This window comes from Mytilus trossulus, chromosome 4 (assembly GCF_036588685.1).
Source record: "Mytilus trossulus isolate FHL-02 chromosome 4, PNRI_Mtr1.1.1.hap1, whole genome shotgun sequence".
In the NCBI taxonomy this organism is placed as follows: Eukaryota; Metazoa; Mollusca; class Bivalvia; order Mytilida; family Mytilidae; genus Mytilus; species Mytilus trossulus.
The window spans coordinates 54864376-54878631 of NC_086376.1; the positions used below are offsets into that span (position 1 = coordinate 54864376).

At 31.4% G+C, this 14256-nt stretch overlaps 1 protein-coding gene across 1 annotated transcript; it reads left to right on the plus strand.

Moving 5' to 3' along the window:
* The first annotated feature begins 591 nt into the window (after positions 1-591).
* Positions 592-9807, plus strand: LOC134715543 (uncharacterized). The gene is made up of 8 exons (XM_063577784.1): positions 592-635; positions 1972-2181; positions 3712-3780; positions 5868-5952; positions 6914-7014; positions 7871-7941; positions 8535-8593; positions 9168-9807. The coding sequence occupies exons 1-8, from the start codon at positions 606-608 to the stop codon at positions 9290-9292; spliced, it is 750 nt and encodes a 249-aa protein (XP_063433854.1). The 5' UTR covers positions 592-605; the 3' UTR covers positions 9293-9807.
* Positions 9808-14256: the final 4449 nt, after the last annotated feature.

The window sequence follows — 14256 nt, forward strand, 5'->3', positions numbered from 1 at the left end:
CATATTAAGACTAAACTAAAAATGTAATTATCAGAAAGATTTAAAAAAAATATAAAAGTCCATATACCATGTGAGGCCGGCATATCAAAACTTGTAAATATATAATGGGATAATTTCTGGATTACGACTAGCCGATGACGTTGATGATGCAGGTTGTTCAAAGTACAGTCGCAACTATTACATGCATACCGGTCGTCATCTAGGCCGCCGGTGACGACAACAGTTTACTGCATGCTATTTCCAATAGATGTATCATCTTGTATACTCTTAATACTTATCTATGAGTTGGCAATGCCAACATATTTATTCTATAAAATTGACGCAAAAAGTCTAGCTGAATAGCAAACAGATCTGAACATTCATGTCAGTAAAACATTGGAACCCCTCCCCCTTTTCCATTTCTCTTCAAGTCCCCACTTCCCTTCTTTCGGGTTACAAATCACCAGTCCTTTCCAGAATTTTTGTCACTTATGTTTTCCTCTCAAAATAGGGCATCTTTAATAAAAAAAAAAAAAAAAAAATTGAAGCTATTTTTGAAAAGAAGCCGAAATGTTTTGAACACAAGTTGACAATTTTATTTTTGCTATTTGAAAGGGAGATAATTCATGTTGTACATAGAGATGTCGAAAGAAAAGGTAGCTATAAAATTTATGTTAGTTTTTCACGATGTCAAACTAGAACAGTATGCTGCAAATAATTCTTTTTAAAGACAAACCTACTGACTTGTTTATGTGGAGCAATGGGGTCTAATAGTTTGCACGTAATGATTTAAATTAGAAATTGCAGAATTTGTAGATATATCCATTTTCTGCTCGGTATCGGATCATCTGCTGGTAGGTGGTACCATCTGCTCCCTTGTCCACTTCCTAGGCGACAGCGATAATGTCCAACCATTGTTCATAACATAAACAACCATAGAAAAAGACAGACTTTTAAAAATAACCTGTATTTACCATGTTTACAATGTACAAATTATGGGGTGTATAATCTAAAGCAATTTAGCTGTTTACTGCATGGTGCGATGCTACATGTATGCCCTATTTTCCTGATGCCATGTCCTATTTGTTTAGAAATTGACTTAAAAGTTGACACAAAGTTGCTTGATTTGATCAAGGATTTGTATAGTTGATTTGATAAAAAAAAAAAAAGGTCAAGAAGATTTGATCATGTTGATAATGTCATAAACTCTCTTAACTATTGAATATACTATAAAAAACACACAATATTATTGTCAGGGTTCTCACTAAGGCAATTATATGAGTCCTTGCCTTGAAGGCATAAAAATTTGTTCAGTGCTTGGAGCACTAGGCAAAGTTTTATGCCTTCAATGCCTGGAAAATCTGTCTGGACTGGACTTGTCGTCCTCAAAAGGTGTCACACGGTGTGAGTCCAAAGATGCATCAAAGTTGTAAAATTGTTGTATCTTACCAGCACATATATATACATGATCATGATATATCATAATTTTTATAACAAATGTTAAAAATAATAAATATTTAATGTCATTTCCTTGCTCACAGACTAAAATGATATCATATGATCATGATGATGTATCAATTAAATTGCATATTTACACCGCTGGACTCACCATGGCCAAAAATCATGAGTTCCTGGACTCGCTTCAAAAATCTTTAGTGAGAATCCTGATTGTACAAACTCATGTCAGACTGTCCAAAATTTGAATGCAAAAAAGAAAATATTTTACAAGATTACAAATAATTGAACAGTCATGACAGTACATACAAATTATGACCTTTAATGACATATTTGATAAACAATTTATATGATATAAAAATCAATAAGAAAAATTGAAGCACTAGCAATGACTAGTATACATTTGTATACACACTTTTTTTTTACCTTCAATATCATATGTACAACAATGAACATGATGAACAACAGAAATGAAAATATTTTTCTATCTGTTTTTAAAAAAAAAAATACTGATTATTTATATTTTGAACTTTTAAGGCTAATCAGTTGAAGGAAGAAGGAAACAAATGTGTAAAAGAAGGCAATTATGCTGAAGCTGTTCTTCATTACACACATGCTATTGGACAAGATGGACGAAACCATGTTTTATACAGCAATAGATCACTATGCTTTCTCAAACTTCATCAGTATTATTATGCCATGGAAGATGCCAAAGAAAGTATTAAGCTGAAATCTGATTGGCCAAAGGTATTTTAAGGACAAGGTGATTTTATGTTGTAGAATTTAGTAACTGTCATTTGACTGTAATACTGTATAACAAATTGTTTGTAACATTATTTTTTTTGCAATTTATTATTTTACTGTCTGTCAGTGTATTACAGTCAATTGCAAGGTCATGCAACGTTTATTGTTATGATTCTGAATAAACATACAACATACATGTACATGCACACAATGCCTGTCTTATATTCTTTTCCCAATTGAGATAACTTGAAAGCAAATACATGTAACACTAAAAATGCAGTTAATTCAGAAATTATTGTGATTTAGAAAAAAAATGAAAACAAAATGTTTATAACTTATAATATATACATGTAAGTCTCAAGTGTCCCAAGTGTTTTTCTTGATTTATATTCATCAGGAATGCTTTATAGCTAAATTGTTGAGGAATCAGGATGTACAAGTATATTACAAAAAAAAAATGAAAAAGGACCTAAAAACAGCCAATACATGTATATAAAAAAAGAAGATGTGGTAAGATTGCAAATGAGATGACTCTCCCTAAGAGACCAAAATGACACAGAAACTAACAACTATAGGTCACCATACAGCATTCAACAATAAGATAAGATAAGATAATAAGCAAAGCTTATAACACATAGATAAAAAACCAACCAAGTCCATCTAAGGTCAACTTTGCCTAAGGGAGTTGACGCTATTTGATCACTTCAAAATTAAAGAAAACACAAAAAATGTGACATTAATGATTGGGATTTCAGGAAACTCTACAATAATACATGTATATATCAAGTACATTTAGTTATCTTATTAACCAATATTAGTTTATGCATAACTAAACATCTGGCAACAATTTCTGAATATATTGAATACTACATTGTATATATTTAGTCCATCTACCATGACTACCAACGACATGAGTATTAACTTTAATAAATAACAGATGGAACATAATTTGGTTCAAAATGTAATATAGGAAGCTATATGTATCAATGGTATCAACAACTGCTGTTTTGAACATACAATGTATGGTTTAGATACAATCTTTTAAAATCTAAATCTCTTTGATTTAAAAAGAAGTAAACTGATGTATGTCATGTGTACATGTGTACTTGGATATATGTAGATAGATCATATAGATATACATTTCAGTTTTGCACACAATTTTGTAGTAGATGAAAGTTTGATGAAAACCTTTTTTCCATGATTTCACGTACACGTACATGTACTACAGGGTATTGTAATCCACTCCATCACATATTTTTAATTTGGTACAATATCACAAATGGGATATTTAAAAGTTGGTAGTTTTATTAAGGGCTTAATTGTGGATACTAGCTAGACTGGTTTCTGGTTAAATTGGCTCCTATAACCATGGTTACACAAATTCAGAGAAAGTTGATAAACTCCATATTTTTTCAATAGAAAATCATGAAATGGCAAAGTTTTTTGTTTTCTTTATACCCCAGTACATGGATATATACAGATTAAAAAGTGATTTCAAAAAAAGTTTTAAATCCTATGTTTATTTTTATGTAGGGTTTTTTCAGAAAAGGAGAAGTGGAATTTGCTGTTGGAAACTACACATTAGCTATGATGGCTTACAAGGTACCAGTTTCATCTAGTTGTACTTTCATGTATTTTATTTTCATCATTACATCATGTAATGTATTTGTAGCAAAACAATAGACTACATCAAATTGTCACCAGCACCCAACTCCACATAAATAAATGGACATACAAACAAAAACATCAAACAATAAACAAAACAGTCTAGATATCCTGAATTTTAAAAATTTATTACAGACACTAAACGTGGTGAGCTTATTAAGCTTCTTAAGTTAAGATGGACCAAAATAAATTTGGCTCCTTTAGTTTTCATAATTTTTTTTTCTAAATATTGACTTTCAATTGACTTGGACCATTTGAAAAATAAACATTTTTTTTTAAGCACATCCTTTATCAGAAAAAAATCATAGGAACTATAGCATGTATAGATGACAGTTTGACAAACACTAACTTTGATCATAGAAAAGCTAACTTATCAATAGAACATGATAAAAACATTAAGCTGAATTTTGCAGAGTTATCTCCCTGTAGGGTACCACCTCAAACCAGTGATGTATTTATACTTACTTCCTGTCTTTATGGGGTAAAGCCCTGATGTTCCTGGCTTGATAAATTTTCCTGTCTTAAAAACTACCTTTGAGTTACAAAAACAAAACAACCCATTCAGCACAATATTCAGTAACTGAAAATTAATTGAATTGTGCATGGTGCACACATCTAGTATATATGTAATGTTCTAAAATAATCAATGATGTAATTGTAAAAGTGAAATTTAAAATTTGTTCTTTTGTTCATAATGGTAGATGAACTGCTGAACCAGAGCTCCAGATAAGAATTCACAAATTGGGGTTTTTACCCACCATTTTCTTAAATAATTGGGTGATAAAGTTTTTTGATTGCATTATCAATTCCAATTCACCCCTCAAGTTAATACCAAATTGGGTTTTTCACCACCAAGCTCCTTAATGTATTGTTTTTTTTTAATCAACACAATATTGAATATTTAGGCAATATCAACCCCAGATTTTTTCCATCTTAAATATGTCATGTTGTATGTTTCTTTCTTTGTTTAGCTGTTTTATGTGGTTTATTCACTGAGTAGCAATTATAGTTTTAATTTCTGTCCCGTTTCAAACCTTCTGCCAGTTTTGTATTTTCTCACAAAAACGGATATGTGTATTCACAAGCAATCGTCTTATACCTTTATATAATTAATTCTGAGACCAGTGCCTGTAAAAAAAATAGTATATAAACTCTAATTATACTTGAATGTTTTGTTTTATTCAATTTACAAAAATCTGCGTTTAGTTGTCTTTTATTAGAACTTTTGGTTTGATGCTTTATCATGTCATAATTGATTTGGCCATTTTACTTTTTCAAACTGATTTCGTTTTTGGCGAAACCCCGTGTTTATTAGCAATGTTCTCGTTAAGGTACACGCACACGCCGTGCGTTCGATTGATGCTTCCTAGTCTTGCTATCATAACTTTCCCTCAACTTTTCAAAAGAAGCAGAAAACATGCTTCTATTCAATATTTTTACCGGACATTCACTTTCGTTTTAATTCAATGTATGTTATGATAAATCCCGAGCAATGCGAAAAAAATATGACTACATGACACAGGCTAATTGGATAAACGCAGAGAAGATTGAAATGTTTTCAAAAACACGTGTACCTATTGAGCAAGGGAAAACTCCAGCTGCTTGATGCAGGGATCTATTTTTAGAACGAAAGGAAATCCAATTATAAATATTATAAAAATAGATTTACGCAACGACTGTAAACAGATAAGTGTAAATAACGCAAACAGTAACCAATAAAAGGGTTGAGAACTCATGGTTTTGGCATATAATTGGGTTTTCCTTTGAATTAATTGGGTTATTGAACCCTGCAATGGGCAATTGCATTGGGTTTTTAATTATTTGTATTGCATGATCGCGCAAATACGCAGCTTATCTGGAGCTCTGTGAACACTTCTTATTTCACACTGCAAAAAAAATGCAATCATTCGCCACCTTTAATATATGTATTATACATTGTTTTAGTTCTGTTTATGATACAAATCTACCGGTATGTGTATTTCCTATATTTATATTTTGTCAGTATTGAATTCCTATTTTAACAGCAAGCTGAATTAATTGATCCTACAGACCAAGGAATCAAAGTTGCGATGTTAAAAACAACAAAAGAAGTAATTAGAGTAAGAAAAGGTAGGACAATTTGTTACTTTACAACACTTTTAGTACAACTCATGATTGGTTGTTTTTCTGTGGAATCCAAACAAAATCATTGTCCAATCTAACTCATAAATTAATCATTAAATAGGGCAGCCTTCATTTAATATAAAAAAAGATTCAAAATTTATTTTTTAGAGAGGAGGTAACTCTTGATTCTTAAAATTGATATTGAATTGTATTGTGTATTTAAATCATTCATTTTCATCAACATTGAAGACCTGTTGGTGACCTTCTGCTGTTGTCTGCTCTATGGTCGGGTTTTTGTCTCTTTGATACATTCCCCATTTCCATTCTCAATTTTATTTTATTTGTCAACTTTAAAAATAAAAAATCTCAATCTTTTTCTTATTTTAAAGTTTTATCATCTAGTTTAAGCAATGAGTTAAATGTATACATCATTTTTTTTTTTAGGAAATTATAAAATTTCTCATGAACACTTCAACCTTTGCTTTTAAAATTATATAGTGTAGTTCAATATGGTCCTTGGTTGATTGAAAAATGTGCATAAGAGGTGGCAGATAAAAAAATAGTCTGAAAGCACCTTTCAATATATACTAAAAACTATGTTATATAGTTAGTGTTAAATATACTAAAAGCATGGTTTGCTGTCAATGCAATGACATTTATTGTTATTGTTTTCACTCACCTTGATCTACTATTTACATAATTTACATAGAAAAGAAATGTAGCATTTAACATGAAAATTGTCAGTTGTCTAGTGAATTCCTTTTTATCACAAAAATAGGTACATTTGTGGGCATCAGTCTAAAGATATTGAACCCAATAGAAACAGTTTACAGTGGAAGATATACATGTAGAACTCAATTTATCAACATAATCACACATTTTGTTAACTTAGTATATAGAATGTTTGACTTATTGTAAAGAATTGTGTTAATCCATTTCCATGTTAATTTTGGTCATTCCTTTATAGAGGAAAGACGTCAGCCATGGTTGTATGGTGGAGGTGGCCTACTAATAGGTTTTATTATTGTACTGGCAGACCAGTTCCTCACAGATAAACCTTCAATACAAGTATGTACTGTGGATTCATTATTATTCATTGGATACCAATTTTTCATGGGTGCAGGTGAACCATGAATCCAAATAATCAACAAATTTCAAATTTTCTATAGGCTCTTTATGCAGCAGAGATTAACAAAACCATGAAATCAAATATCGACGAAAATACATTTTTTTCTTAATCCACAAAAATTGATACCCATGAAAATAAATGAACCCACAGGACTCTTATAATTATTTCTTTTATTGCTACAGAATTAACTACCAACTGATTAAACAATCATTTTCCAACATAAAAGTACATCTGCTCTTTGTTCAGGTGTTGTCTCTTTGACCATTCCTCATTTCCATTCTCAATTTTATCATTATAAAATTTGTGTAATTTCTTAACCAGAATAACACTACATATTTTAGTATTTTATTAAAGACAATAACAATCAAAACGAAGGAGTAATCAAAGACTCACAAAAGCAAAGGACATTTATAAAAATTTAAAAGTGCTGCTGACTTAAGGAAACTCCTGCTTCCTCCAGCTAATAGTGTTGAAAATGGCATTTAACAAATAAACCATTCAAATTTAATAGATGTTTGGACTCTATCTAAAAAAGAGAAATCCTCAATCCACTGTGTTTTTGAAAGGGACATCTTTCTTTAAAATGGAGTTTTGAAATTTTTATGTCATCACAACTTATTCTTTTATGGCATTTGTTCATCTAGCAGTGTTTAAAATTTTAAAACTAGAAGAAAAAAATGGATTTTAGAATTAATTACATTTCTGTTGCATTCCACTCCACATATATTTTTTTTTATGTTTTCCACTTATGTTATTTAGTAAACAAGTATTAACAAACATTTATATACATTTTAGAACATAGTACTACAGATTGTTTTAATTATAGTATTTGGAGGAATGGGACTCCTTGTTTTAAAAACATACAGGTAAGTCTTCTGTTATAACATGAATGAAAGATAAAGGAGGGGTGTTAAGAGGGGTATCTGCACGGAACAATGGGAAATAAAATTGCCATTTCATGATGGACACACTATTAAGATGTCATGCACATTGATCTTTTCACCAATTTCACGAAACATGGTGAATAACGAACCATTTTCACTTCTGCACATTAAAATAAATAAACCTGTTGCACGAAAATTACCCTTTACCACTCTAATAGGCAATGACATTATTTGTTTGCTTCTATCTAATTTGTCAAAAGCTATGTTTAATATTACCATTTTTAGGGAAGAACTGTCAGTTTTAACATGTTTATGACAACAGACATTTTTGCACTTTGTGTTTTTTATAAAGGTAAGATCTATGCTTATTCAATTTGTTCTCGGAGACAAATTTGCAATAAAAAGCAAGAAATGTGACAATGGCACAAAAATAAAAAATTAATAAGCCAGCTTTCTGTTTGAATCAAAAGAGGCATCATTGACACTTAGAATCAGTCTACATGAAAATTGTGTAAAGATTGATAATTTTTGAAGTTCTGTGTTTGCAAATATCTTAAGAATTTATAATATTGTAGGTTTGTTATAGAAAGTCAGCAGAGTTCTCTTTTGGAAGAGCCAGTAGATTTAATGAAAGGTAATTTAATCTTTTACACTTTACTGAACAATATGATATAAAAAGAAGTGGTATGATTGCCAATGAGAAACTCTCCACAACAGACCAAATGATGTAAAAAAATAAAACAACTTTACACTCACTGTACATCCTTTATTTTCATTTGACGAAATAGAAAGAAATTGTAAGAAACATGAATCGACTACTGTATATAAAACAGTATGAAATAATTATATGTTATGATCTGATTGCAATGAGATCAGGTGTTTCAAACTTCACTAACAAGGGTAAGATAATACTAAAATTTGTGTTATATTTTTTTAATTCTTGTGAATAATGGGTAATTGTGATTGTTTGTACACCAAAACAATGTAATGTCATAATATATATATATATATAAATGCTGAACATCCATGGTTAAGGATATTACTTACAATAACTATTTATGCTTTTGAAATAATTTCTTTAATGATTTTCAAAAAAGTGAAGAGATACCTTGATATTGTTTGTATTTGTAGTTCAAGTGTTTAATTTGACAAATAGTACTATGAATTTTAATTGCACTTTTGTAGTATTAAGTGTACATATTTTGCAGCAATGAATGGGGAGGACGACTTACCAGAAGCATCAAGTACAGAGACTAAAGAGGAGGATAAAAAGCCTCACAGGAAAGGTGGAGTGGGGTCTGCAAGACAGAGATATAAAATGGGAAAGAGCTGATGAATCCTGCAATGAAAAGTTTGAAACATCTGAAATCCTTGATAAACAGACTGTGATATCTTGTACTTTCTACAGTAATGTGAATTAGTCATCAATGAAGGAACATTTGTATATTGTGGATTCATTATTATTTTCGTTGGATACCATGTTTCGTGGGTTTTGTGGACAGAGGTTAACCACGATTCAAATGTTTAATGAATTACAAATTTCTATAGGCAGATAGGCTTTGTATGCAGAGATTTCCAAAACCACAAAATCAAATATCCACGAAAATTGATACCCATGAAAATAAATGAATCCACGGTACATGATTTACAAGGGCAGATAGTAATAGTATTCTTCTTTGCTTGAATTTGGATGAATTTTTCATACCATGCCCAAGAAGATAGAAAGACGTTTATGTGACATTGATGCATTAAAGTTTGTTAAGATAACATGTAATCTGTTATGAAATTGGATGGAAAGTAATTTTAGGGAGTATCTATTGTAATAAAGATTTTGTACAGTAAAAATTCAATACTTTCTCATAGGCATATTTACACTTGTATGTGAATTTGTTTGCCATTACGTAAAATCACACCGGTTCCATTAAACTTTGACATCATAACGTCACAATTAAAAAGTGATTGTTAAAAAGTGATTGTTTGCTTGACTTCAAAAAGACGATTCAGAGAAAATCTAAGGTCATATTAATCAACTGGTCTTGGTAGCTCTGTAAAGCTTCTGGGTGTCATATAAAGGATACAATAATGCATACTTTTATTTTTTCCTCCAGTGCATCTTCATCTACCTATCTATATAACCACATTTACAAAGTGCATCAATTTTCCTGTCAATTTATGGTCTTCAAAGAGTTTTGCATCTATTTAAATCAAGAAACCTATGCTTATTGGGTAGAGTGATATACACGACTGTTGGTATTCTTTGTTGTTGGTTTGCTGTCTAATTGATGAATACCATTCTTAGAGAAGCTGCGCTGCCAGGGTACATGTAGGAGATGGAGAGGGCCAAAATTTTCTTACTCATAAAAAACTCAATGTAATGGAAAATATTGTAAATACATGCACATACCGGTATGCATATTATAAAGGACCTATCAGTGTTCTAAGTACATAGTAGCAATAATAAACTATGTAGGATTAGTTTCTATGAACATAACAAAAATAAGATGTGTGTTATGATTGCCAATGAACCAACTTTTCAACCAATGAAGTGGATGTAAAATTCAGGAAAAAAACCAACAATTGATTGGTTTTAAATTTTAAAAAAAGAAGTTGTGGTATGATTGCCAATGAGACAACTATCCACAAAAGACCAAAATGACACACATGAACAACTATAGGTCACTGTACAGCCTTCAACAATGAGCAAAGCACATACCGCATAGTCAGCTAAAAAAGGCCCTGATAAGACAATGTAAAACAATTCAAACAAGAAAACTGACGGCCTTATTTATGTAAAGACCGCTTTCAATACCTTTGTTCCTATTTCATGGCAGTCAGTTTTTATTGATGGAGGAAGCCAGTCCTTAGAGAAAACCATCATCCTTCAGTATGAAAACTTAGAATCATAGCCAATTAAGATTAGAGTTGAGTACACACGCATGAGTTGGGTTTGAACTCACAACCTCAGTGTTGTCTGGCTAGTGTTATCAGAAGTCAAACTACTTTGACCAGTTGGCCACCAAGAACACAAAAAATAATTCATGCAGTGGGGCATTACACATAAAACACTCAAAGGACTAAAAATCCTAGCCAAAGTCTACATAATCATGATAATAGGATCTAAAAATATAATAACTATATGTGAGCTGTGACTAAAAGATTGGTGCTGGACATGGTCAGATTTCTAGGCTCAAAGAAACTTGTCCCTGGAAAAACTTCATGTATTAAAGGGGTATTAATTCAACATGCACATCTGCAAAATTTGTACATACATTGTATTAGGATATAACAAAATGTGTTAGTTTCATGTAGAGAATAGGGTGAGTAGGGTACTGAAATTTGGAAGTATCTAAACTGTTGTTTAGCGCTCTGAGTTGGAGAATCCAATAATCCTCTCTTTTACTCCTAAGAACGTCTGACGTAAGGTCATTAGGATCGTTCCAGAGGACTATAATGTTGAATGACATGTGGTGAATGTTGTGCCCTGTCTGGTTGAAATGTTCATCAGTGGGTTATGATGACTTATTTTTATACGACCGCAAATTTTGAAAAAATTTTCGTCGTATATTGCTTTCACGTTGGCGTCGTCGTCGTCGTTGTCGTCGTCGTCCGAATACTTTTAGTTTTCGCACTCTAACTTTAGTAAAAGTGAATATAAATCTATAAAATTTTATCACAAGGTTTATGACCACAAAAGGAAGGTTGGTATTGATTTTGGGAGTTTTGGTCCCAACATTTTAGGAATTAGGGGCCAAAAAGGGCCCAAATAAGCATTTTCTTGGTTTTCGCACTATAAATTTAGTTTAAGTTAATAGAAATCTATGAAATTTTGACACAAGGTTTATGACCACAAAAGAAAGATTGGGATTGATTTTGGGAGTTTTGGTCCCAACATTTTAGGAATTAGGGGCCAAAAAGGGCCCAAATAAGCATTTTCTTGGTTTTCGCACTATAACTTTAGTTTAAGTTAATAGAAATCTATGAAATTTTGACACAAGGTTTATGACCACAAAAGAAAGGTTGGGATTGATTTTGGGAGTTTTGGTTTCAACAGTGTAGGAATTAGGGGCCAAAAAAGGGCCCAAATAAGCATTATTCTTGGTTTTCGCACAATAACTTTAGTTTAAGTAAATAGAAAATAATGAAATTTAAACACAATGTTTATGACCACAAAAGGAAGGTTGGTATTGATTTTGGGAGTTTAGGTCCCAACAGTTTAGGAATTAGGGGCCAAAAAGGGACCCAAATAAACATTTTCTTGGTTTTCGCACCATAACTTTAGTATAAGTAAATAGAAATCTCTGAAATTTAAACACAAGGTTTATGACCATAAAAGGAAGGTTGGTAATGATTTTGGGAGTTTTGGTCCCAACAGTTTAGGAATAAGGGGCCCAAAAGGTCCAAAATTAAACTTTGTTTGATTTCATCAAAATTGAATAATTGGGGTTCTTTGATATGCCGAATCTAACTGTGTATGTAGATTTTTAACTTTTGGTCCCGTTTTCAAATTGGTCTACATTAAGGTCCAAAGGGTCCAAAATTAAACTTCGTTTGATTTTGTCAAAAAATTAATCGGTTGGGTTCTTTGATATGCTGAATCTAAAAATGTACTTAGATTCTTGATTATCGGCCCAGTTTTCAAGTTGGTCCAAATCGGGGTCCAAAATTAAACTTTGTTTGATTTCATCAAAAATTTAATAAATGGGGTTCTTTGATATGCCAAATCTAACTGTGTATGTAGATTCCTCATTTTTGGTCTTGTTTTCAAATTGGTCTACATTAAAGTCCAAAGGGTCCAAAATTAAACTTAGTTTGATTTTAACAAAAATTGAAATCTTGGGGTTCTTTGATATGCTGAATCCAAACATGTACTTAGATTTTTGATTATGGGCCCAGTTTTCAAGTTGGTCCAAATCAGGATCTAAAATTATTATATTAAGTTTTGTGCAATAGCAAGTCTTTTCAATTGCACCGTATTGCGCAATGGCAAGAAATATCTTATTGCAAAATATTGTGAAATAGCAATTTTGTTTTTAATTAGAGTTATCTTTCTTTGTCCAGAATAGTAAGCAAGAAATATCTAATTGTAAGATATTTTTTTTATTTGGAGTTATCTTTCTTTGTCCAGAATCAACTTAAATCTTTGTTATATATACAATATACAATGTATATTCACTTTTTACTACCAACTGATAAATTAAAATAATCTTTACCATTCAGTGATAACAAGCAGTTTTTTACATCTTAATATTTTATGATGTATTTAAATGAGTAGTAATTGTTGCAAACTCCATTAGAAATTTTAATTGAGATTAGTTTTGGAATAAGGGAAAGGGGGATGTGATTAAAAAAAATGGGTTCAATTTTCTCATTTGAAATTTCATAAATAAAAAGAAAATTTCTTCAAACATTTTTTTGAGAGGAATAATATTCAACAGCATAGTGAATTGCTCTAAGAGAAAACAAAAATTTTAATTTCATTAGAACACATTCATTCTGTGTCAGAAACCTATGCTGTCTGTCAACTATTTAATCACAATCCAAATTTAGAGCTGAATCCAGCTTGAATGTTATGTCCATACTTGCCCCAACTGTTCAGGGTTCAACCTCTGCGGTCGTATAAAGCTACGCCCTGCAGAGCATCTGGTTGACATATCGAAGATGTTCGCCAAGTCGAGCTTTAAAAGGACGTTTGCTTTTTACCAACATATTGTTGTTAATAAGACTTGCATGTTATCAAATAAATGATATTTGGTGTGTTGCAGTCCCAAATATAGTTTTTTTCCTATATTTGCGTTCTGTGAATTTAGTGGTTAAAGTCCTTTGGAAATTAATCCAAGGACAATAGCTACATTCATTGTTGCTGCATTTGGTCAGCTTGTTTAGTGATCTTTAGTGTTCTCATACCTGATGTCCCCGGTGTAATGGGTGGATATTAGAATGCTGCTCTAACTAGAATATCTTTGAGGTTTTTATTTCTTTTGTAGGCAAAGAGAGGTTGTTTTGGTCACTATTAATTATTAATTATTTCTTTTATATGCATCAGCGGCCAAGTAGTGTCAATAATCTGTCTTAGATTTGGACTGGCTTTTGTATAGGTCAACACTACCGGAATTCTTGTCAGATTTTGGTGTCTTTTTTGACAGGATTAAGTAATGCTTCTACGTCTTTCGCATCTGATTTTTTAAGGCTAGTCATTGTACCCTGGGAATCTGTAATATTTTAACAAATTTGCAAAGTGTTTAGGGAAATATGCTTTTCACTTGAAGTAACTACCCATAGGGTCCATCTTTTTTGCAT